Source organism: Lygodium microphyllum, chromosome 21 (assembly GCF_053477565.2).
Source record: "Lygodium microphyllum isolate KBCC chromosome 21, Lygodium_microphyllum_v1.1.10, whole genome shotgun sequence".
Lineage (NCBI taxonomy): Eukaryota > Viridiplantae > Streptophyta > Polypodiopsida > Schizaeales > Lygodiaceae > Lygodium > Lygodium microphyllum.
The window spans coordinates 41,015,020-41,040,845 of NC_141155.1; the positions used below are offsets into that span (position 1 = coordinate 41,015,020).

The 25,826-nt window shown below is 41.3% G+C and overlaps 1 protein-coding gene across 4 annotated transcripts in view; it reads left to right on the top strand.

Moving 5' to 3' along the window:
- The first annotated feature begins 14,287 nt into the window (after positions 1-14,287).
- Positions 14,288-25,826, top strand: part of LOC148017920 (uncharacterized) — a 60,483-nt gene continuing 48,944 nt past the window's right edge. For all 4 annotated transcript variants that reach the window (XM_087662230.1, XM_087662231.1, XM_087662232.1 and 1 more), the window contains exon 1: positions 14,288-14,521. In XM_087662230.1, the coding sequence (XP_087518356.1) occupies positions 14,319-14,521 (203 nt within the window). In that variant the 5' untranslated portion in view covers positions 14,288-14,318. The remainder of the gene's footprint in view (positions 14,522-25,826) is intronic.

Consider the following 25,826-nt stretch of genomic DNA (forward strand, 5'->3'; position numbering starts at 1 on the left):
ACATCAAGGGCAGGACATACCTAGGGAGGTAACACTCGCCTATGGTTAGACCTGTCACCCTAAGCCACTTGCACTGCACCTCCCTTGGCACAAATGGGGTCCTCAAGTGTGGGACATCACCCAGGCCTGCCTGCGGTTAGACCCATCTCCCCGTTCCACTAGTACGAGCATAATGCACTAACACAATGAGGTAGGCACTCCCCTTAGGAACAACACTGCACCTTCTCCTTTCAGGCATCACAAAAAGCAACAAACCACCAACTTCCGAGGCCCCCGTCAACCACGCAATATCCATTTGGCTTCTCCGACAAAAATCATTTCACAGCTTCCACAAGCACTTGAGTCTCCAAGTGGCCCTCACCTTTACACCACTTGGCCAATTGCCTGCCAACCTACAAGAACACAGAAGTGCCATGGGACTGGCACCCGTCTAGGAGGGGGGTAATGCTAACTCCAAGTCGAGATGGCGGAAAAAGGAAGGAAAAAGCAGAAAAAAAACATGGAAAAAAAGCAAAGATATGTAGGCGACCTCCAAAGCTAAGCCGGGGCAAAAAGCGCAATTTTAAATGAAAGGCGCCTCAAAAAACTTCAGAAACTCTTGTAAAAGAGTGCCAGGCTCCCTCCTGTGCCAATTGTAAAATATTAGACGGGTGTAGGCTAGAGGTATAAGGCTAAGAGAGGAAAATGGAAAAAGGACCTTCCCACAATGGCCGATCATGTAAAAAAGGGATGGACGCCCATGGGATTTTTAGGGTTTGTATATATAAAGTTCAAAAAGTAAATGGAAGCTCATTCTTTGGTGTGTGGCTAACAAGAGCTCTCTTCTTCTTCTCTTCTCCTCATCTTCTTGCTTGTGTGTGCTCTTGAGAGAGGGAGTGTGAGAGTGTGAGGGAGTGAGTGTGTGAGAGTGAGGGATCAAGAGGGTGAAGCTCTTCACCATCTCCTCTTCTCTTCTTCTCTTCTCTTCTCTTTTCTCGCACGCGCGGCTATGGAGGATGGAGCTTGGAGATGGAGGAGGCTTGAGGATGCTTGAGCTCGCATCTAGGATCGTAGAGCTACCGGGGTGTGCGAGAGAGGAGGCAACTCGTATCGGCATCAAGGTAAGCTCACTACATTCATAGGATCGACGACGCGTCGGCTAGGTGAGAGATAGCCATTAGAGCTCGCTTGAAACGCTTGAAGCAATAAGCGGTCCGTGGGTCTTGGCGGTTGAGCGTGAGCTCCCACTACATCTATGATTTATGCAAACTTGGCTCTTCCAATAGGCATAATTCATACCATCAAGCTTAGTGATGTTGAAGATAGCACCTTCAGTGGAAGAAGATGCCATACTGCATTCCAAAACAGTGCAAACAGTTCAAAACTACTTGTTGTTTTCTACTATAAACATCCGAAATATCACCAAAACCAAGGCAATTTGATCACAAACTAATAGCTAGTGATGCTACCCACCAAGTACCATCAAAGGTACATAAAATCAAGATGATTCATCATGAAAAATACATGATAGTCCATGCATAATTGCTTGCTGTAATATTACAACCAAGTACAATGAGAGCAAACAGTAGGCAAAATGAATGCACCAAGTCAACCACTAACTGTCAAAGCATAACCAGCATCAAGTGGGCATAAATCAGGATGTGACAATCATACAAACATTGAGAAAACACCCAAGCATATCAAATAAATTTGTCAGTAAGCCGTCACACCCTTGTGTAATAGAACAAAGTGTACACAACACTCGCAAGACCTGACACAAATACGTGTATGCTCAAGAAGTGCAAAGCCCAAATCAGCCTAAGTACATATGTGAGGATCATGGCATATCGACCATGCAACATCCAAGTGAAGATCCTAGTCTCAAGTGTTTGAATGTTCAAGTAGCATAAACCCACCTGCTCTATGTCCATCTAGCATATCAAGACTCTCACAATGGCACAAAAGCCGTAAATGTCAAGCAAGAAAGCTAGAACAAAGCATGTAAGAGTGCACCAGTGACAAGTGTCCAAGATCAAGCATCAATCAGACATCCCGAGCATATAGGCTCCGTAGCATCCATACCTAGCATCCATAGACATCAAGTACATCCAAACTGTAACTCTGGCAAGCCAATAAATAGCCAACGTAAGCTCCATATGGTCAAATGCCAAGCCCAAGTAAGCCGCAATAGCAATCAACTCCAAGACAATGTAACTAGCATGTATAGAGATGGCATAAGCCAAGCATGTTAAGACCGGTGTCAGACATAAGCAAAGTATATGCCATAAGTACATCATAGATGGAGATCCAAATGGTATGTCAAGTGAGCTCAAGCTCAACCAATGATCTGAGAACAAATCCAAGCTCTATGTCAATCCCTGAGAGTCACTACATCAATGTATACATCCAAGACATAGCCCGAATCCAATAGGCATATCCAAACATAAGCAAATGAGCTTCATCCCTGAATATTCCAGTAGCAAATAAATGTCCAAAATTGAGCAAAAAATGGCTCAATCCAAGCTCAAAACCATAGGCAAACCATAGGCATACTTTCCCATATGTATAGGCACCAATTGGGCATAATTGGGCATCAAATGACCATGTAGCATAAGTATAAAATGTAATGGCAAGGGGCTACCTGTGGACTGTGTAAAATAGTCAATGGTTGAGAAAATTCAGCCCCAAAAGAATCTCACATCATAGGCATATATTCTCCTAGCATTCGGGGAGTATTCTAGACCAACCGAGCAACCAATGTCAATGCCAAGGTGGTCCAAATATAAAAAGCTAATGTAGCACTATTGTGGCTTGTAAACTATGTATAATAGTCCCAAACATGAAGTAAATCACATCAATGCTCAATGCCAAGGCTCGGGATCAAATGCCAGCATGAACCAAGTGTATAGTGCCTAAATGAGGCTGCCAATGACTAGGATGAGCTGTCTAGGGCTACCATAAGCTAGCGCAAATTCATGCTGATTGTATGGGATTGCTGCTCACATTTTTGTGTTGAAGTAGGGTGGTAGAAGGATTCAATGGTTTCCAAGGAAGGCTCACATCAAGCCTTGAGTGCCCCACAAAGGCCTACGTCAAGATATGGAGCCAGCAAGATACAATGGTGCTACCCCCTTCTTCTTCTCAGACCTGTAGACTTATAACTAGCATGGAACCCTAAAGAAGATGAATGAATACATTCGTTGGAATGCCCTAAGGATGCTCAAAGGGGTCGGGTAGGTGCTCAGGAAGCTGGGGGTGACGGGAGCTCGAGAGAGTCGGCTATGGCTGCAAGGAAGGAGACCCAATGAGTTTAGGTAATCAATAGGAAGCTGAAGGAGTCACAAACCAAGTTGGAATGCTCAACCAACCATGCTCTGATACCAGTTGAAAGGTGAGAAGGATCCTTGCCTTGGTAGAGCTATGGCGGGAGAGCAAGACCAAGAAAGAGAGAGACACAAAATGGGAACTCGAATAGTCATAATGTGCGATAGGCCTTCCTTTATTCAAACTGTCACTAAAAGAGTAAAGAACAAAGTGACGATGGTGGGTGCCCACTACATACAGTGTGCAGTTGCGGGTGCTATCAGTGTAGTAATACACGGGCGGCTAGGCGGAGGCACCTTTACCCCCAACAAGTATTGAAATCCATTATGCATGAGGCTCTAGAGGAGAAGGAGAGAGAAGTGGTAGATGAAACCCTGAAGCCATCGCCAATTCACCTAGATCCATCACCCACCTGCAACCAAGAAGGAGCCCCTCTTGCAAGAACCAAGAGATTAGTAGTAGCCAATACAGAGTTACACCGAGGGGCCAAAGGTACCTCACTTAGAAGTATTAACCACTTTGACACCCTTAGCCATGCACCATAATGAAGATCAAGATGAACTGGAGAAGGAATTTCAAAGCCAACTCCACAAGGCAATTGAAGACAAAAAGGCAGCATTTGCAAAGGAGATGAGGATCTCCAAGAGTTGTATGATGAAGAGAGGGAGACTCGCATCTCCTTGGAAAACATATGCACCTCCAACTCCCATGAAAATAAATGCCTAGAGCTAGAAACAAAAGAGTTGAAGAGGCAAAAAGAACATGCTATGAAGGAGTTGTTGAGATATTGGCAATTACACCTGGCTTAGCCTCTTTGTTTGGAGCAGTGTGGGCTCAGGATGCAGAATCCCATATGCACAGTGATGGAAAGTGCATCCTAGTCTATTCCTATAAAGCATTGTCCTTGCTCTCATTTTTTAATGCAATGTCATAGTACTTTTTTACTTTTAGCAAAGTGTCTATGTCATTGTCAATACACAAGATTGTGTGTTTATGAGTCCAAGCTTCCATCTTGGAACCTAATTCACTTGTGTGGCATTTGGTCTTGATGTCTGTTACCTCATGAGCTCACTCTTCCTCTTTCAACCTCCACAGCCATGCTCTAGATCCGACATTTTAACATGGTATCAGAACCAAGTCAGGCATGGCCTAAGCTCAACTCAACTCCTCTCTTTACTCTCTCAATCTCTCTCAACCTTAGTTCAAGTCAGTGCAGCTCATGATTTCATCTTCAACTTTAGCTTTAACTTCCACCTTATGGCAGCCATAGCCAACATGTACCCTGTCCCACTTAGAGCCTTCATGATATCTCACTCTACATGTAATATTTCTCAGTGCTTTCTTCTATAGAGTTGTTCCTTTGCTCGAGTGCTAGTTCTTGGCACCTCAAAGTGCAACATTGGCCACTATATGCTCAAGTATTGCTGAAAATTGAGATCACTGCCCTATTGTGCCTATTGTTGTTTGTACACCTATTGTGATGCATGCAGACCGGGATCTGATTCAACATAATAGGGATTCGGAAGCCCATTACCTAAGCTTCATTTCCATTAAAAAAACATTTGGAAATGATTGAGTATAGAGCACACATAGAGAGAAAAACTAGGTCCATGTCCTGCAAACCCTAAAGCTCTATACCCAACTCACTTGAAGCTTCATCTTTACTTCATTCTCTCTCATGCCACTCAAACCAAACCTCTACCACTTGTATCCACTGATAATTGAAGCTTCTAGCAAGCATTTCCCATCAAATCAACAAGAAGGAGAGAAATCCAAGCATTAAACTCTCAACATCAAGTGCTTGAAAGCATAGTATCTATTGATACTTATCAAGTGTTATTTGACACTATATTCCTTGTGTCCTTGGCACAATCAAATCTTCTGTTGCTCAAATCTAAGATTTTTTTTTTGTGCTAATTTGCTGCTCCAACATGGGCAAAGACTCTCCAACCATTCAATTCAAAGGGGTCAGGTTTCACACTTGGCAAACCCACATCAAGCTCATCCTAATGAAGAAGGGTCTTTGGGCCATTACAAATGGCAAAGAGAAGAAGCCTCAAGATGCAAACCTTTTAGTTACTTGGAAAAATAATGATGACAAATCACAAACCATCATTAATCTCGAATTGGATGGTAACTACATCCACCATGTGGGTACCTGTGAAACCTCTAATGATACATGGAAGAGATTAGATACTTTGTTTGATGCACAATCAAAGTCATCTAAGTATGGATTATTGATTGAATTTTTTAGGCTAGATATGAAATCAATCATATCTCTTGCAACTCACTTAAACTACATGGAAAGTCTCTTAACTCAGCTTGTAGGAATTGATCTCAAGACGGATGAATATATTTGTATTGGTGTGTTGTTAAAAAGACTGCCTCCTGACTATAATAATGTATCAACTACATTGATCAACATGCCTAGTCCTAAACTGGTTGACATTAAGGCCTCCCTACTAGAATAAGAAAATAATATAAAATCCAAAGAAGAACAAAGCACCTCTAAAGATGAACCAATGTTATATGTAGGTACTAGGTACAAGGGCAAGAAAGATCAACTGGTATATGACTTTTGCAAAAGGATTGAGCACACGAAGAAATTCTGTCATGCCAGGAAAATGTCCCAAAAGGCCTATCTAGTTGCTATTAAAGAAGAAGAAGAACAACAACAACAAGAAGAACAAGAACAAGAAGAACAAGAACAAGAAGAGGAAGACCACTAGGACAAGGACAAGCCTCATCAATTCTTCTATTCTGATAGACTTTTTTAGCCTTGTATTGCCTAGCCCTAAAGCTTTTGACATAAGCTTGTAAACTCCTCATATAACCTTGTACTATAGCCTCTGTACACTTTGTGAGGCCCCTGTTACAGCCTCTAGATGTCCACCATATCTTTGGACCCACAATTATCCTTTTCTGCAACAGCCTTTGGTGTTTACCATGTTTGTGGTGTGCGCACACTTTGCAGGTGATTGCTCATTAAAGCCTCTACACACTTTGTACTTCTATGGTTGTGATTGAGGAGGGGTGTTGAGATATTGGCAATCACACCTGGCTCAGCCTCTTTGTATGGAGCAGTGTGGGCTCAAGATGCAGAATCCCATATGCACAGTGGTAGAAAGCGTAGCCTAGTCTATTCCTATAAAGCATTGTACTTTCTCTCATTTTGGAATGCAATGTTATAGTACTTTTGTACTTCTAGCAAAGTGCATGTGTCATTGTCAATACACAAGATTGTGTTTATGAGTCCGAGCTTCCATCTTAGAACCTAATTCACTTGTGTGACATTTGGTCTTGATGTCTCTTACCTTATGAACTCACTCTTCCTCTTTCAACCTCCATAGCCATGCTCTAGATTCGACATTTCAACATGAGATACAAGAGGCAAGGAACCAACGGGATGCGGAGAACAAGAGAAAACTAATGTAGCTACACAACCAGTTGCAATTTGTTCTCCACAAACAACACATACTTAAACAATAAGTGAAAAGAAGAACCTAAGAACAAGAGCAAATGCATACAGTGTGGCATGAACAAAAGCAAGTAATCACACTCTAGCTCATTACCAAAACCAAGGGTTAGAGCTGATGAAGGAAAAAGCAAAAGAAGGAGTGTCTCAAAACGAAGATCAAATCAGAAAGTTAGCCTATAAGTTGGCCCACGCTGAGAGTGAGTGTCTTCTAGCAAAAAGCAAAGTCACAGCTATCGAGACAGGAATGTTGGAGCAACAATGTGCATTCTTACAAACAGTTTTGAATGTCATGCAACACTAGGAGGAGAAGAGATGGTGGAGTAGCTCAAGAGAAAGTTAGAATTGACAAGGAGAGCTCTACAGCATGGACTCCATGGCAAGGCACTTAGGACTAGCACCAGTTTGGGACTAAAGGAGCAATGTACTCACCTACTCTTAGTTGGCTTAATTGCACAAGAACTCACTCTCCTAGGGCTTGGGGACCCATAACGGCCAATGCAACCACCACAATAGGAGCTACTAGAGCTAGACCAAGAAGGACCCGATTTCGAACTTGACCATCAAGAGGAGGAACAAATGCAGGAATCAAGCCCCCCTATGTAGCCACACCAAGTGCAAATAGGAGAGCAAGGGGAGGAAGCAGGGCTACCCAAAAAAATGGTGGAGGCAAGGCACAAGTGCAGGGAGCAAGTGGAACGTTGTCGGAGCGCTTGGGGTTGAAAGTCTACCATGGGGGTAAGAGACAGTAGGGTGAAGGGAGATTCAAGGAGAGGAGTAGATGGAAGAGAAGGGGTTTAAAGAAATAGAAGATGCAGAAGAATACTCATAGAGGTGAAGCCTATCAATTTATTTCTGCATCATGAGAAGATAAATCTCTTGCAGACAGAAACATGCATAAAACAATACCTTCCTCTTTGCTACTTAGACTGCTAATCTGATGCTTCCGTTGGCTCCAAACGGGGGGTAAACTCAACCAAAATTCTCCTAGATCACTCCTTCTTCTCCTAGTTTTGGAGTGCTATTCAGTGCCTAAAAACTACGACCACATGTCACGCGATCTTGCCAATTCTTTTTTTTGCATAAAATTTTCCAAAAATGATTGAAAGTCACTTGCTTTTTTTTAAAGGCATGTCATCCTATTTTAGAAATTGTCTACATTTTTTGGATATTTACAAGAGATAATATCTAAAATATTAAAAATTGGCTAAACTTGTCCAAAAATCTAGTATTTTTGAACCATCCACACTATGGACACTAACATTAATGACTAATATGGCATTGTCTCTCTAGATCAATAAGAAAGCTGAATGACGATGTACTCTAGAGTTTTTCACACTGTGACCACGTAGCGGCACGACAATGTGCAAGTAAAAAGTTTCAAGCTAGGACACCGCAAGCTCCTCAAGTGCCCATCCCACAAGGTGAGGAGTGTGATCCCGTCAACTGGGGCCATGAACTTGTGGTGTGGAAGCAATGGGAGAACCACAGACCCTCCGAGTTCTCTTTCACCTTCGCTCACTCATTGGATAGAGTATTATCTCCTAAGGTGGTGGAGGATGTCATCAAACTCTCATCTAGTCTGGGAAGGAGATGGCTAGAGGAATGAAGGAGACACCCCACAAGGTGGTGGTAGGAGTGTGCAAACTATTGGGAAGATAAGGCAATGGAGATACCCCAGAGGGTAGAGGGATATGATGCATAGCCAAGGTGGCACTGAAACATCTGGGACTCTAGCTTAGAGGCCTAGATCATGTTGTTCTACAGTGCCCTACCTTATGAGTGGGATGATCCTATCTACATGCCCTACCCCAAAAGAATTCAAGTTGACTTCAATCTGGAGATGCATGGTAGATACAACTTCCCTTTGATCTATAATGTAAACACCTCAATTCTTGAATAAAGAGCTTAATTTTTACTAAAAGGGACATGTGCCCATCTATAGCAAGTTTTCTTAATTATTTCTCCTCATGCCCTAATCCTACTTTCATCACCACATATAATTGCCTCCGCGTACTACAAGTATTTAAAGCAAAAACCTATTGTAGAGAAAGAGCATCTATTGCCCCTCTTTTTTGACCTCAATGCTGGGATTGATAGCTGTGAGATGGTGCGCCTCATGATAAGAGCCACTCTCTTGGCATCATTTTGCATTAACCAATTAGAGTACATGAGTGATAGTAGACTCATTGGGTGTAGCCATCTGTTTTTTTCATCCACTTCTCTCAATGTAAGAACCACCTTAAGGGGGTATTTGCAAAGTAGGGCATTCCTCAGTAAAGCCCTCAAACCACCATGTAGTTTGGCCCTTGCTCCACAATGGAATGCCTCTTAGCATGCTCCTTGAGTAAATTTGTTCATTTAAAAATAAATAAAAAGAAAAAAAAGAAAGGGTAAAGGAAAAAAAGGACGAGGACAAGATGGAAGGACATAGGAAGCAAAGAATCTAGCAAGGGAATCAACCATCTGTACCCTACGAGTGTCACAAGCACTGCACCTATGGACCCCCCTAGCCCATTCCCCACTGCACATACTTGGAGCACCTTAAGGGCAAGACACACCCCTAAGTCACATCCACAACACCAACTTGTGTACAAGAACTGGGTCCTTTAAGTGTGGAACAACACCTCAAGCTTGTGCCTAAGGTTCAACCCAACTCCCAGGTTCCACTGGCACAAACCCCATGCACTACACTTTGAGATAGGCATACCCCTAGGTAGTGCACTTTCTTTTCTTTTCAGGTATATTTGGCAACCCGTGATCAACCACTGGTATCAAAGGCTGCCATCATCCACTCAATCTATCCTCAACATCCACAACTCTCCATCCATTTTGATGTGTCTCTTCTCTATAGTCAACCTCCCAAAACCCCATCATCAACCCACTTGGCAAACCTTCAAACACCTGAGCCATCCGCTCAATCCATCATTGACATCCACAATTCACCATCCATTTTGGTGTGTCTCTTCTCCATAGTCAACCTCCCGAAACCCCATCATCAACACACTTGGCAAACCTTCAACCACCCAAGCCCTTATCAACAAATGCCATGGGATTGGCACTTGGCTAAGAGGTGGCCAATGTTACAACCCAAATGGAAGCCCAAGATAGAAAAGACCCAAAAAGTCAGAAATGAAAGACAGTCCAAGGCGAGAAAAGCGGAAAAGAAATACAAGCTTAGAAAAATGTAGGAAAAGCCTTAATACTAAAGAAAGTGCACAATAATGAGGGCACCGAATATTCTAGCAAAAAAAGTGTTGGGCGCATTGTAATTCATTTTATAAAAGAGCGCCAGGCTCTCTCCTAAACAATTTGTAAATGTAGACGAGCATGGGCAAAAGAATTGTGAAAAGAGGAAAAGCCTTAATACAAAAGAAATATGAAAAGAGGAAAAGCGAAAAAGAAATACAAGCTCAGAAAAATGTAGGAAAAACCTTAATACAAAAGAAAGTGCACAATAATGAGTGCACCAAATATTCTAGCAAAGAAAGTGTTGGGTGCACTATAATTCATTTTATAAGAGAGCGCTAGACTCTCTCCTGTGCAATTTGTAAATGTAGATTGACAAGAGTGAAAGAACTGTGAAAAGAGGAAAGAAATAAGAAAAGAAGATCTTGGCTAAAATAGCCGGTCATGTAAAAAGGGATGGGCAGCCAAAAGAGGAGGAGGGCATGTATAAAAAGGCATAAAAGGGAATGGAGAATATCATTCTTGTGTATGGCCAAAAGTAGATCACCTCCTCTTCTTCTTCTTCTTCTTCTTCTTCTTGCTCTTACTTGCTTGTGCTTGTGCTTGTGCTTGAGAGAGGGAGTGTGAGAGTGTGAGGGAGTGAGTGTGTGAGTGTGTGAGGGTGAGGGACCGTGGTGGAGAAGCTCTCCATTTTCTCCTCTCTTCTCTTCACTTGTCTCGCACATGTAGCAATGGAGCATCGAGCTTGGAGCTTGAGAATCAAGCTCTCTTGAAGCTTGCACTTGGATTGTGGAGCTATTAGAGTGCTTGAAGAAGGAGGCAACTCAGTTAGGTATGGAGGTAAGCTCACTACACTCGTAGGTGTGAGAGCATGTATGCCTATGTGAGAGGTAGCCATTGCACTTGGCTTGAAACGCTTGAACCAATAAGCAGTTCGTGAGTCTTGGAGGTCGAGCATGAGCCCCCATGAATATAAATACATGCAAGGACTTAGCTTGAGTGGAACAAGTCATCCAAGTAAAAAATATCAAAATGTGACATGTTTACAGAAAAGAAATGTTTACGACTATTGTAAGGGGGTTTTCACAATTTTGTTTGCATTCCCTTGTTAACGGATCTTTTTTTTGTTGTGAATACCTAGATGACTATATTTGGAGTTCTATGATAAATTTATGGCAGAAATAGTTTGTAACTAAGCACAATGCCGATACAAAAGAAAACGAACTCGAGAAAGACATTAAAGTAAATAGGGAGAAGATTGATTATGGTTGTTGGATGTATGCGAGAGGACTGAACGGAGAGTCATGGGACTACTGTGGACTACTCAGCTAAGAGATTTCACTTCGATGAGTGTTGTTTATTGCTTGCTTAGTGAGTTCTATCATGATTTTGGGGTGATTCTATTACGTGTTATGCTCCTTGATTAAGGGGTTTGTGAGGGTAGATCTAGGGTATTTCTTTCTCACTATTGTAGGTAATTGAAAGCAAGGATTTTGGCTGAAAACATGGATCTTTTGAAGGGAGGAACATGGTATTTGACAAATACAAGATACTTTGGTTTTGATCTAATTTATGTATGTTGGAAGTCTTATACTAGATTAGAATTACATTGTTTTGAGCTTGGGATGATGTATAACAACTTATAAATCTTTTGGACCAAATCAAATTGTGCTTTTTTGGAGCTATCATGTCAAATTTATGGTTTGAAACGGATTGCATATGTTACATTGAATTTGAGCCAAAGCTCAAATATGATAAATACAAATTGAAGTTGGGATCTTGACTATTCCTTGTGTTCTCGTCATTTCGATTGTTCTTGTTTTCTTCTTTTGTGGATTCTCTTGCTTTCCTTATCTTAGCTCTTCTTGCCAAAACCTCGACTGTTTAGGCTAACCACATCTAGTCTCTTGATAGCATTTGTTGCTAGCAACTCATGTACAACCTATTTTCACAGTCTACCAAGCAACGTCACCGTCTTCTATGTAGGTAGTTGCTATGGTTGCTACATACAGTCCCTTTATAGCCTATTCTTGCAATCTATAGTAGTCAATAGTCTTTCAAGGTAGCCAAAAGGCTACATTTTATAGTTCTATCTATCACATGCATCATCCTTATCATTCTTAGTCTACAACCCACCCACTATCTATGAGTTGGCACTACCTCTTTCAGCTTGATCTAGACCATAGATCTACATTTACAGCTATTGATTATTTAGAGAGGCTAGTTGTTGTGTATTGGGATCCATGTAGAGTACATCACACTCTCTAGGTTGTTTATTTGCCTCAATCCTTTAGAGAAATGGGAGTTCAAGGTTTTGTATTAACTTTGTATAGTGTGTTTATTGCTTTAAGCATTGCATTCATTCATTATTTATTCTTCAGTACTCATTGTCTCCTAGTTACTCTTCACCTCTTCGTTCTTCTATTACACATTGATGAATATTTATTAAAGATCATGGAATATTTCCTTATTTGAGGTGGTTGTGTGCAACATGCCTAAAAGACTCAAGAACAAGCTTATTGAAAATATAAAAGCCTCTTTGAAATGTGCATTATCACCTCTAATCACATAACCATATGAATTCCACTAGTCAATTAATCAAACCTTCTCATCAAAATTCATGAGTGGAAACTTGGAATGCCTTTACATAACCACTCCTTGCATTGTCTTGCCAATTAGGAGGATGCATGTAGATAGAGCAATGTCTTTTAGGTAGCGAAATGAAATGAATAGCTGGTGTGATAGCAGGCCATCAACATCTATCCCTTCAATATTGTTATTATCGTCATCATCACTTATTAATGTCATGTTTTTTCAGTAAGTGTTGAGCACAACCAAGCAAAAGGCAAATGCATTTTTGATAATTGCATCTATTTGAGTGGGGTAGGCATTTCAATCAAATGATAGAACCTTAGGTGAAAGGAAACAAATGAGTGTATAAACTATTGTTCATTCAGAAGACCCACCCAAGTATAGACATTCCAATGTGGAGGTTGTTGGCCATATCATGCGGGTATTGTTAAAAACTATTGAGATCATTATGTTTTTGCATGACATTTTTATTGATTCAATGCAAAGAGTGCCTTTTTTCATGTGGCATAAGCATTCCAAATAAAGTCGCGTATGCATGGTTGTGGGATGCTAATAAAATCCATTTCTCCATTTGCAAATGTTTGTTATTCCAAATCAAATAACTTGCTAGTGCTAATGCTTCTTGCATTTAACCAATAATCATCCTTCTATGTTGGTTGCATGACTTTGAAGGTTGGAATAAGGGTATTAATGGCCATTTTTGCAAGAGAAGAATTTTGCAATATATGACTTTGAAACCACATTGGAGAATGTTGTGAAGAGATCACAAATGTTGCTATGTCTTTGGAAAGCATGCATACCATCCTTGTGGCAAGCCAAATATAATGCATATAACTTGCAGGTCACTCTATTCTCATGATCTTCTATATACTAAAATTTCACTTGCAAGTTTGATGTGTTTGTGTGAACATAGATTGTATATTGGGAAGGTGCACACATAGTGGTAAACATTTGTCATCATTTGTGGAGGAAGGATTAGAAGAGGAGCATTCACAAGTGACTACAGAGGTAGTATTCAAAAGTCATTGCTAGCAAGTTCATGTCTTGCCCTTCATGAAGGATGTGGAAGCTCAACATCAATGAGTAGATTGAGAAGCATATGAGCATTGTTAAGTCCACAAAGCTCAGTATTGAGTTGTTGTTTGAGGGCATAGCAAGATTGTCTGATAATAGTGGAGTAGCTTGCATGACCATGGAGGACTTGTGCTGAAAGGCACAACAACTCAGGAGTCAACACATATTTTAATATTTTAACTTGAGGGGGGCTTTTGGAAAACCCTCATGTGATCTGAACATTAAAGTGACAACCAAAATTGATTGGAAGAATTGCTTTCTTGAAAAGCACCTCAGGGAAATGGGCTCCAAGCATTTCATTATAGGAAAGATGAGTTAGGTTGAATTCACAACAGGTTGAATGGTTGAAGCTAAATACATATCGTTGGAGTAGTTTGCTTCCACAAGCAATAGGTAGACAACAGAAAATGGTGAGTGACTTTCGTCCGCCGACTTGAGTTTGAAAGACTTATGCAATTGGCTGAAGTCTCTCCAGCCTGCAAATCTTGAATTGTTCCCTCTAGGTCAAGTTGGCCACAATTTTTTTTGTCCCCCGGACACTCTCTAGATTACACCCCGGGCTCCATTGCTCGTCCGTCCAGGTGTTTGAACTCGGCCAGACAAGAGAGAGAGAGAGAGAGAGAGAGAGAGAGAGAGAAGGGGGGGGGGGGGGGGGGGGGTGTGTCTGTCCGTGGGTGCAACTGTCATGGCGTCCATGGTTCCTTCGTCTTTTTCACGTCTTTCTCTTCTGTCTCCTCCTTCTCGGCCTCCCTTCTGCAGCCGCCCTGCGAGAGCTTGCCAGAATAATAAAGTACCCCAGCGAACGAGACCGGGCTTTTTGATTGGCTCCGCAGTCTCCATAACCACCGAGCTTCTTCGGCTTCTCAGCAAACCCAGCGATTCCGCCAGGTGCACTATATGCCTTAGCTGAGCTCACACCAGGTCTCTCGCTCCGCTTGCCAAGCAATTTTATGTCGCTCATTGCCCCAGTCCATTCGACTGTTACACTGTGCGTTAATGAATCTCACAAATAGCAAAAGCGTATAGGGGACTTGCTAGAAATTTGGCATGCTGATGATTCAGGCCCCAGTTCGATATGACATGCTGTTCTTTCCGATGAAGTTGACGGTTTTTCATACTACCGTGATCCATTATTTCATGCTCCGTAGCTTTATGTCATTCAAAAGTTTAGCTCCTAAGTAAACTTGCAAACAGTCCGATTATCTGCAAGATCAATGATGCCTCCGAGCACGTGTCTGAGGATCAGGGGGCGTTTTGAGCAGTTCTTAGAACACTTAAGTAAGAAGAGGGCTCATGCATCGGAACTATATATGAGCTTGATACATTGTATCCCAAATTTGAGTCCTTTGTCAAGCAGGATGTAGATGGACATCTGGGTATACCCTGAGAGATGTAACTCATTAGGCCCGATTAAGAGAGAGCTGCTAATATCCAAAATTATCATCGTTTTACACGGCAACCCCCCACATTAAACTCAACATGTAAGAGCACCATGCAACATGGAGTGCATGTTTTCTGTCATGTAATCTCTTTTCCGTTGATGGGTTCCAAAAGTGAGGCATAAGAACTCAAAACTGACTTAGGATAATCTGTCACAGGGAAAAGTATGGTACAAACTTTGCAGCATACAGTAGCACAAATTGAAAAAGCAATAATCCTCTCCTTAATAGACAGAGAATTGACATGCCCCTGCAGATCTGACCATTTATATTCCTTCAGTCCCGCAAATTGCTCTTTATCCTATTGCTGCCAATTATTGTGTTTTGCATCAGTCCAGTCTCGTTTGGTTTGCGTTTGTGTGATTGCATGGTCAACCTATCAGTCTTCATATCAAAATTCCAGTTGTGCCCAGCACTCCTGGTGTTCAAAACAGCGTGTTTGGGCTGATAGCTGTCCACAGCAATTGATCAATTGCTCCACTTTTTGGACTTAGTGTTCAGCAAGTTCAGCAAATACTGCTTTTGACTGGCAGGGCTTTTTGTTGGGAGTCTTCTGCATACATAGGGGCCCCATTTTGTTTATGAGTCTCTGCACACTACAATCATTTGATATTCAATTATTCGAGTTTTAAAAGTGCTCTTGGAAGCAAGGTTATATGCGCTGCGGTTTTAAGTGCCTCTTCCCAAAACGATTGCAAGAGATTGGCTGTGGATAGCATGCACCGAATCTTCTCATATAACGTACGATTCATTCGCTTAGCCACACCATTAGATGATGGATTGTAAGGAGCTATAAGCTCTTATTTAATCCCATTGTCATCACAATACTTATTGAATGCTTTAGATACATACTCTCCCTCATTATCTGTTCTTATGCATTTTAACTTTGAGCCTTTTTTAGTATTAACCAATGCATACAACCTTTTAAAAGCATCCAATGTCTCGCTTTTCTGCTTAAGCAAGTAGACCCATAGCTTTCTAGAATGGTCATCAATAAAAGACACGAAATAACGGAAATCACTATGAGTTTTTATTGGCATGGCGTAAACATCAAAATGGACTGAGTCCAAGATACATACCTTCCTAGAGGCTCCATGAGAGTAGGGACTCTTTACATGTTTACCAAAAACACAATCATCACAAAAGTCAAGCTTACCAATATCTTTATATGCTTACCAAAAACACAATCATCACAATCATCACTCCTATCAATCAGGTACATCTCATAATATTGTCTCACATGTCCAAGACACTTGTGCCATAACTTCATGTGTGACTGTACTTCAGCAACTGCAATAAACTCTCTAGGAAGTGCCTTGCAATAGAGATAATACAGAGTCCTCTTTTTACCACCTCTAGTGACTAGCATAGATCCTTTCTGTATTTTCCACATACCACCATCAAAAGTAGCGAAGTAACCTTTGCTGTCTAGCTACTCAACAGAAAGCAAGCTCTTCTTGATGGCAAGAACATATCTAACATCATTTAGAATCAATTCTTGACCATTTTCTAGAGCCAAGTGTATGGTGCCCATTCCTTCAATATCACATGCATAATTGTTGCCAAGGTAGACTTTTTTAAGATTACCTTCTGTATAAGTAGAAAAACACTCCAGAGATGGAGTTACATGAAAAGAAACATCATTGTCAACAATCCACGATTGTGATAAATCATCATGAGTTGACAACAAAGCATCTATCACATCTGTTTCAATGATATATGTGTCCTTAATTGTCATAGCAAGCGGATCTGAAAATGTAACCAGCAAATCAACATCTTTATCATCTTCTATTTTCTCAATAACGACACTAGATACCACATTTACTTTTTCTATCTCTTTAGGGGTAGAGTTGCTATCCTTGTTATTCTTTTTGCCTTTTGCATTAGCCTGCTTCTTACGTTCTTGTTTCTTTTTAAAGTACCTACAATCGGGCTTTTTATGGCCTTTGCGACCGCATTGATAACAAGTTACATCTTGCTGTTTTTCCTTGCTTTTGTTGCAGTTTTTGTTTTTATTTGCAGCATTATACATTTTTTCAGGTCTTCCTCTTACATTGTAGGTTGATCCACCGTTTTTCCCACTTGCCTTGCGTCTAATCTCTTCATTTAGAATAGAACTACGCACACAATCAAATGTCAAGTTGGGGTTATTGCTCAATGATACAACCAATGCTTCCCATGAATCGGGCAAGGTCATGAGCAAGAAGATAGCCCTCAATTTAGCATCAAAAGCTGGCAAACATGCATCTTGTAACTGACTCAAAATACCAGTGAAAGCATTCAAATACTTTGAGGTAGGTTTGGACTCATCAAGCTTCAACTTGACTAACTTCCGCATGAGATGTACCTGATTGATAGGAGTTGTATTCTCATAAGTAGCCTTAAGTTTCTCTCAAACTATATAGACAGTATCAAGCCCCTTTATATCAACCAATATATTATTTGTGACGGCCATTTTAATGTAAGTAATGACATTTTTATTCATTTTAGCCCAATCCTCATCTGACAAAGCAACATGCTTATGTTATTCTAAAGCATCATCACAATCCTTTAGAAAGAGTATACCTTGCATATGATATTTCCAAAGATCAAAACCATTTTTGTCAAATTTACGAATCTCAAAGAGATTCTTTGTCTCAGATGTAGATACACTGCCAGTTATCTTTAGCAATACACAACTGCAATGAAGGGTTGAATGCTTTTAGCCAATAGCAAGGCTTATGAATTGTAACAGCAAGTACACACTCTTGTACTTTCAAAGTGCGAGATGGAGACAGGATCGAAGCTCAATATAGAGTGAAGTAGACAGTGTGAGAGTGAAGCATGATACCCAATGCAATAGATTAAAAATAGTGTAAACTGAAAGTACAAGGTACAACCCTTAAACCTAGCGTTGTAGGAGGTGTTTACACCTAAATACGATAAGTGTCCGTAAGTGTGTGACATAAGTACATACGAAATAAGACCATAAGTTTGGGGGAAAAAATCTCTCGTACCGAGAGTAAAAAGTGCCCTAGTGTTCTATCGATCACCGACACTCCTATGTGAGCATAGGCATAAGTGAGGCGTAACTGAAGTATCCAACAAACCCCCCTGGAGTGAAGAGTGATTAAAAGTACAAGGATCATCTGCCACCAAAGGAGATCAAATTTAAAGCATTGCGAAATGCTTCAAATTTGTCACAAGGAAGAGCTTTGGTGAAGATGTTTGCCACATTGCTGGTGGTAGGACAATATACAAGGCTGATATCACAATGGCACTCTGACTGTTAGTGAACAAAGGAGTAGGCTCCGTAACATATACATTCATATTAACTAGCAAGCGTCCAATCCATACGCATTTAATTGTGGTAGTGAAAGCTGCCTTGTATTCAGTTTCACATGACGATGTAGCTACAATGGATTGTTTCTTGCTAAGCCAGGAGATGCAAGATGAGCCAAGAAAGAAACAATTGCCACTAGTGGAGTGACGTGAGTCATAATCACTAGCCCAATCAGAATCACTGTAAGCATGTAACTGCAGTGGTTCCCCCTTGGCATAAAGCAATCCAAGAGATCTAGTATCTTGTAAGTAATGGAAGATACGCTTAATAGCTTGCCAATGTGACATGCGTGGCTAATGCATATATCTGCTTAGGGTTGAAACTGCAAACTGTAAGTCCGGCCTAGTGTTGCATAGGTAAATAAGACATCTAACTGTTGGAGCATATGTGTGTATATCAAACAAATCACTGTCATCATGTAATGACAGCTTTAGTCCAGGTTCCATTGGTGTACAGATTGGCTTGCAATCGTGTAAGCCAAACTTCTCAAGAAGTTTACCAATGTATCTTGATTGTGATAAACTAATACCTCTAGGATCATGTATGAACTGAATGCCCAAGTAATAATGCAAAGACCCTAAGTCTGACATGCCAAAAGTTTGCTGCAAATTTTGTTTGAATGCTGAAATCTGATCAGCATGTGTCCCTGTAAGCAAGAGATCATCAACATATAGACAAATGATCAGCATGGATCCCCCTCTTTACATATGTAAAGGGTAGACTCAGATGAGCTGTTTATGAACCCTTGGCTAAGCAAGAAAGCATCTATCTTTGCATACCAAGCTCTAGGAGCTTGTTTCAAACTATATAAATCTTTTTTCAGTTTGCAAACTGTGTTTTGATCCCTCAACTGCAAAACCAATGGGCTGCTGTACATATACTTCCTCATGAAGTTCCCCATGTAAAAATGCAGTTTTAATATCCAACTGATGCACAATTCATCCATAATGGGCAGCCAAAGCAACCATAGACCTAATGGTCTCAACTGCAAAACCAATGGGCTGCTGTACATATACTTCCTCATGAAGTTCCCCATGTAAAAATGCAGTTTTAATATCCAACTGATGCACAATTCATCCATAATGGGCAGCCAAAGCAACCATAGACCTAATGGTCGTCATTCGGGAGGTAGGAGCAAATGTCTCCTCATAGTCAATGCCTTTTTTTTGTGCATAGCCTTTAGCTACAAGCCTTGCCTTATATTTGTCAATGGATCCATCTGCATTCCGTTTCACTTTGTAGACCCATTTTGTTCCAATGGCTTTTTTTCCAAATGGCAAAGACACTAAATCCCATGTTTAATTCTTAGTTATAGAATCCAATTCAGCTTGCATTGCTGCCATCCAATGCACACTTTGTTGTGTATCCTCAAAACATTCAGGCTTCTCATCATTAAGTGTGCTTGCTACCATAACAAACTCCATGGTATTTGTAGTATCATACATACGAGCTTGCCTTCTAGTACGACCAGCCATGGGTGCATCCAGATGACTATCTTTCATAGTTTATAAATACCATCTAGGCATTTGTCTTGCCTCATGACTGTGCATAAGCTCTTGCTGAATTTCAGTTTCAGCACTTTGCTGAATATTCAGATCAGGCAATGGCTGATTTTCTACATTTTCCAATGGAGTAGCTAGCTGAACATTGAGTTCACTTACTGAAACTCCATTTGATCACCAAATGTAATCGGCAATAGCCCTTCAAATACATCATGGGCAGCCTGATATATGTCTAAACTAGTAAGGGACAATTCCGATTTTTCATCAAATAGTACATCCCTACTGACAAACACCTTTTTAGAGACAAGATCATATAGTCTATAGCCTTTGCTTTCACTACTATATCCCACAAAAATGCATTTGACAGCCTTGTTATCCAACCTTTTTTTGAGTACTTGTGGAATGTGTGCATATGCAAGGCACCCAAAGGTACGAAAGTATCCAACAGAAGGTTTTTGGCTATTCCAAGCCTCAAAAGGTGTAATTTTCTTTAATACTTTGGTGGGACATCTGTTCAAAACATGGCAAGCACACATGACGGCTTCCATCCAAAAATTGTGTGGTAAGCTCTTTGCTTTTAGCATACATCTGGCCATCTCCACGAGTGACCGATTCTTCCTCTGTGCAACCCCATTTTGCTGTGGAGTATAAGCAATAGTGTACTGATTGACAATGCCCTTTTGCTTCAAAAAAGAATTCAGCATAGAGGACATGTATTCCCTGCCTTGGTCTGAACAGAGAGTCTTAATTTTACAACCAAATTGGTTCTCAACAAGTGCAACAAAAGCCAAGAATGCATCATACACTTTTGACTTTTTTACCAAAGAATAGACCCAGCAGAATTGTGGAAAGTCTCGTCAATAAAAGTCACAAAATAGTAACATCCTTCCAATGGCTTTGTTTGCATAGACCCATAGACATCTGAATGCACTAATTGTAACCTGGCTGTTGCTCTAAAAGCAACATCACGGGGAAACAAAAACCGATGCATTTTCTCCAAAATACATCCTTCACACAATTGCTTAGGAGGTCTCTCTAGAAGAGGTAATCCCATAGAAATATGAAACGGGGAAGAGGAACGGGGAATAGGGACGTGGACGCCAAACCTAGGGAACGGGGACGTGGACGCCAAACCTAGGGAATGGGGATGTGGGAATGGAAACGACATTTAAAAAATTAAAATTCATGAAAAAAAATTAATATTTCACTCCCAGGTGGACTCTGGAGTGTTAAAACTTAAAACCAAGGTATATAATCCACAAGGACAAATCATTTTAAGTTTTAACTTTAAGATATCATGCATCATTCTAAAGCTACTCATTAGAAATTGAATTGCAACTTACAAGGCTTAAGAGGTAAGCTATTCAATTATAAATAATAAAATGTATAATACATATGCCATAAATGATAAAACAATGAACAATGAACTAAACTTTAAAGTCTAAGTTGAAAAAACATGCCTATGGTCCATTATCAAAAAACTTAAAAGATTACAAATATGAAGTCTAATATTTAAAAGAACGTGCTTATTGCTCCAAAAAAGGCTACAAATATAAAGTCTAATCTCTAGACTAAAGCAAAATGCAGCATGCCAAAATAGCCCAAAGGGCAAGTGCAAGACTGTAAGACTCAAGTACAAATATAATATCGGCATGGCACAACTGTCAACAGCCCAAGTGCCACACTGTCATCAATGATCATAATATCATATACAATGTACATGTGTCATGTATTATGAGACTCATGATAAGTAAACTAAATCAAAGATCATCATCATGATCTGAGGTTGCTCTAGCTACTCCTGAAGGGCCAGCCTCATCATCGTGTGTACCATGAATTGCTGTATCTTTCTCAACATCAGCATGTGTCTCCTCTTCTTGCTGCATCTCCCACTCTGTGAATGGATCGGGCTTTGTTGTCATACTATTACATAATATCCTCAAATTAGCACTAACGAATACTAGATCGTTTGCCCTCTCCACACCAAGACGGTTCCTCTTCTTTGAAGCAATGTGAGCGTATATACTCCACAATTGCTCCAAACAAGAGGAGCTAACTGACTGACTCAAAATACAGATGGCTAGTTGCTGCAACTCGGGATCATCCGAACCATAGTCCTCCCACCACAAAGCTGCCCCAATCTTACATTGATCCTCCTGTGCATCGCCACAACCAAAAGAACCCCGAAAGGTCCTATAACATGAAAGCTGATCTTTGATGTTTTGTCTAGTGCCATGATTAGGTACTAGACAAGACAATATAAGTCTCCATGCATCCATAACCTCAGTGTCATTCTCTTGACCCTTGCCCTGGAACTCAGGATCCACAACAAATGCAGCTGCATGCATGGGTGAGCTATAGGAGTTCCACCTTGTCACAACTAAATGGCGTATCTCCTTATACGCCTCATCATTTCGTGCCAATTCCTGCAACTTTTTATTCAGCCTATCCATAGCCTCATATACCTTGTCAATGCAAGGTTGCATAGCATCCATAACCCTTAATAAATGTACAATAGGTAATACCATAGCATCTATCCGCTTTACATCATCCCAAAAAGTGGAGTTATTCACTTTTTCCAAGCATAAGATACTTGTAGGAGTATTTGCCAATGTTGATGAGGTAAACGCATCACTAAGAAATAACTGCCTCAAGGCACCACTGCATTCTCTTAACCTGCCTAGCATCAAGAAGTTAAAGGCAAATCTGGTATCAAAGTATTTTAAAAGTGTCTTCTTCGACTGCAAAGAGAAGTGATGGCGAAGAAACTGGTGATTCAAAAAAAAGCTAACCATTTGAGTTCCTTGCTCTATGACAGGTGTAATCCATGACACGTTACCAATATCCTTTAGTAGGTTGTTCAAGCAATGAGCCATACAATATGAAACTGTGATATGCCGATAATATCCCTAGATAATAGCACCTGTTGCTCTATTTGCGGGCTCTCCATCTGCAACAAATCCCACAACATGCTTTGGGCCAATAAGCTCAATACTTGTAACCCACTTTACTGCAAGTACATTTGCTGACTTTCTGGTCCCCAATGCATCATGTGAAGATATGAAATACATTTCCCCACGAGAATAAGCAACCATACCATGAATGGATCGCTTGCTTGTACCACTCCAACCATTAGCAATCAAGGAAACCCCATTTTCAGTCCACATGCTCTTTCTAGTCACTGTTGGTTGCTTAACAAGGCACTTTTCCTTGTCGAGCAAAGTGGTGCGTAAGGTCTTTGATGATGGAGGTACATACGAAGGGCCATACTCACCAATCTTCTTGCACATCAATTTAAAATACTCTGACTTGGCTGCACGAAATTGAATGTGGTCATGATAAAAAAAGTGTGTCACTGATGTATCCACCTCTTCCTTGTTCTTGGGATTCCAACTAGCATCAAGTGTGCTCTGTCTACGTGCAACATGTGGCGCTGTTGATGCCATGGCCGATGCAATGCCTGCAGTAGGTGTGGAGGTAGCACTTCCTGATACTGACCCTACTCTAGATACATCTGATGGGGATGGTGTCACAAAAGTTGCAAGGTTAACTGCAACACGTTGTGGTCTAGATGCAAGATAAGCTTGTTGACTTGCTATACGGTTACGAAGCTCCCTTTGCTTCTCCAAGGTCACGTTCGGACAAAGTTGTACCTTTGAATTTGGCTCATGTAGGAGATGAGCTCGGACCATATTATGCATAACTATTAAAACGGAACAAGTGGCAATTGGTATTCCATATTCTAATATTTAAGTAACTTTGAAAAATTAAAATCAATAAAAATTCAAAATACAAATGCTCGGCTCAATGGATTACCTTGTTTGCTCCACTAGTTCACTTGTATGGGTAAAGCTTGCAAGTCCATGGTTGAGATTCTCCACCACTCAATGGGCGGTCAGCATTTACTTCTTCCCACCATGACCAATCATCGGACCTTCTTCCTTGATCACCAACCCGATGAGCAGGGCGGGAAGATGAAGCCACTTCAGGCTGAAAATTGAAATAAAAATGGCTCGAGAGAAGTATGAACTCGAGTCTCGAGAGAAGGGAGAAGGCTCAAGAGTCAAGACTCACTCAAGAGTCGAGAGAGAAGGGAAAAGGAGAGAAGGGAGAAGAAGAAGAGAAGAGGAGAAGAATGGAGAACTTGGAACTTGGAGAAAAAGAAAGACTCAAGAGAAGAGGAGAAGAAGGAAGAGAAGGGAGAAGGTCCAAGGAAGAAGGAAGAAGAGAAGGGAGAAGGAAGAAGAAAGAAGAGAGGTTGGAGGCGGGAGGAGACGGGGGACTACGCGGCACAACAGAGAATGGGGAGTGTTGCAGACTGGTCATGGGGGCAGGAACGAGCAGACGATCTCGAGCGGGAGTAGCACGTAGGAGCTGAGAAAAACACCTCATGGTGAGGTTTAAGGCAGTATGAAAAGCCAAGTATGAAGGAGGTAATGAGTTCAATGTAGTAGATATCATCTGTGCATCTGAATAGTACTCATCAACATTCATAAGTTGCTCACGCAAGTCCTGAATTTTATTCAAGTGATCCTAAATAGAATTACCCTATCCATTTTCAATGTCTCTAGCTCTTTCTTTAAGAAAGAGATGCGAGTCTCATTCTTACCTACAAACATCTGTTCCAAAGTTAGCCAAGCTTCTCGTGAAGAAGTTGTTGTATGAATATGGGGGATGATGGACCGCTAAAGTGCCAATGCAATCAGCGACAAAGCCTGTGCATCCCATGTATCCCATGCTTTTTGGGCTGTTGATCTTTTGGGAAGTGGCTGAAGTGGAGTAGACTGAGGTGCCTGCTGTCCATGTCCTCCTGGAGGAGGAGTAGCTGGAGCCACAACGTCGGGCCTAACTTCTTCTCCACTGACATAGTCCCAAAGATTTTTTGCCACAAGCACATTCTTCATCACGAAGGACCAAAGTGAATAGTTGTTACCATCCAATCTGTCCTCCTTGGATACATAGGTAAAGACATCTCCTCCCTGATTTGCCATGATAATCAATTACCAAAAGAAGCAAAAGAGCAATGTTCAAGTTGGACCAAACTGGAAATCCCAAAATTGCTAGAAATTATAGCAGATAACTTGCTGCAATTAGTACACTCAGGTGTACTCTGTCAAAACTGTCTGTAATGCACGCAGTCCAAGGTGCATTCAGTGTTCAGCAACACTGTATTAGCAAAATCCCCAAAATTTATTGCCCCAAAATTGTCCAAAATAGTCTATCAATGGCTGAAACTGCAGTACATGTATCAATGTCCTCAAAAAGTACAAAAGTTCCAAAATTTCTTGTAGTTTTGCTCATAAATTTGTATCGTGTCTAGAATTCTGTATCTGAAGCCCTCTTGTCCATAGATGTATTCTGGAATGAAAAGGTTTAAAAAAAAAAAAACATTTGAAATGTCAGTCGACCAGGTATAGGTGCAGACGGCACTCCTTGCTGGCATGGCACAAGATGTGACGGGCTCAGGCACAGGTGGCAGCTCTTGATGAGTTGCAGATGCATGTACAGGCGCTGGAGGAGGTCGTGGCGGGTGGTGGCAGAGTCCAGACGGCGGGTGGCGTTTTAGGTAGCTGGCGCAGGCGAAGTTGCTAGCGCACAGCGGACAGGGTGGCGCTAGGCGTCGTAGCCAGACTGATTACAGACGGGCGGTGTGGGGGGCGGCTCTCAGGTGCAGGTAGGGTTTGCCATAGGTGGGCTGTGCTGGTTACAGGCGGGCTTGGCGACTGCAGGCATCGTCAGGGGTGGATGGACCGGAGGCGATGTGGCCCAGGTCGTCTCAGCTGGCAAAGTTGACCAAGGGCATTGTTGTGCAAGACAGAGGGGCAGGGCGTCTCCTTTTGAAGGGGCATTGGCTGACTGAGCGGGAGTAGGGTGGCTCCAGTTGATAGTGGACTCTTGAAGGTTGAGGCTGGACCCTGCTGTCTGCTGAG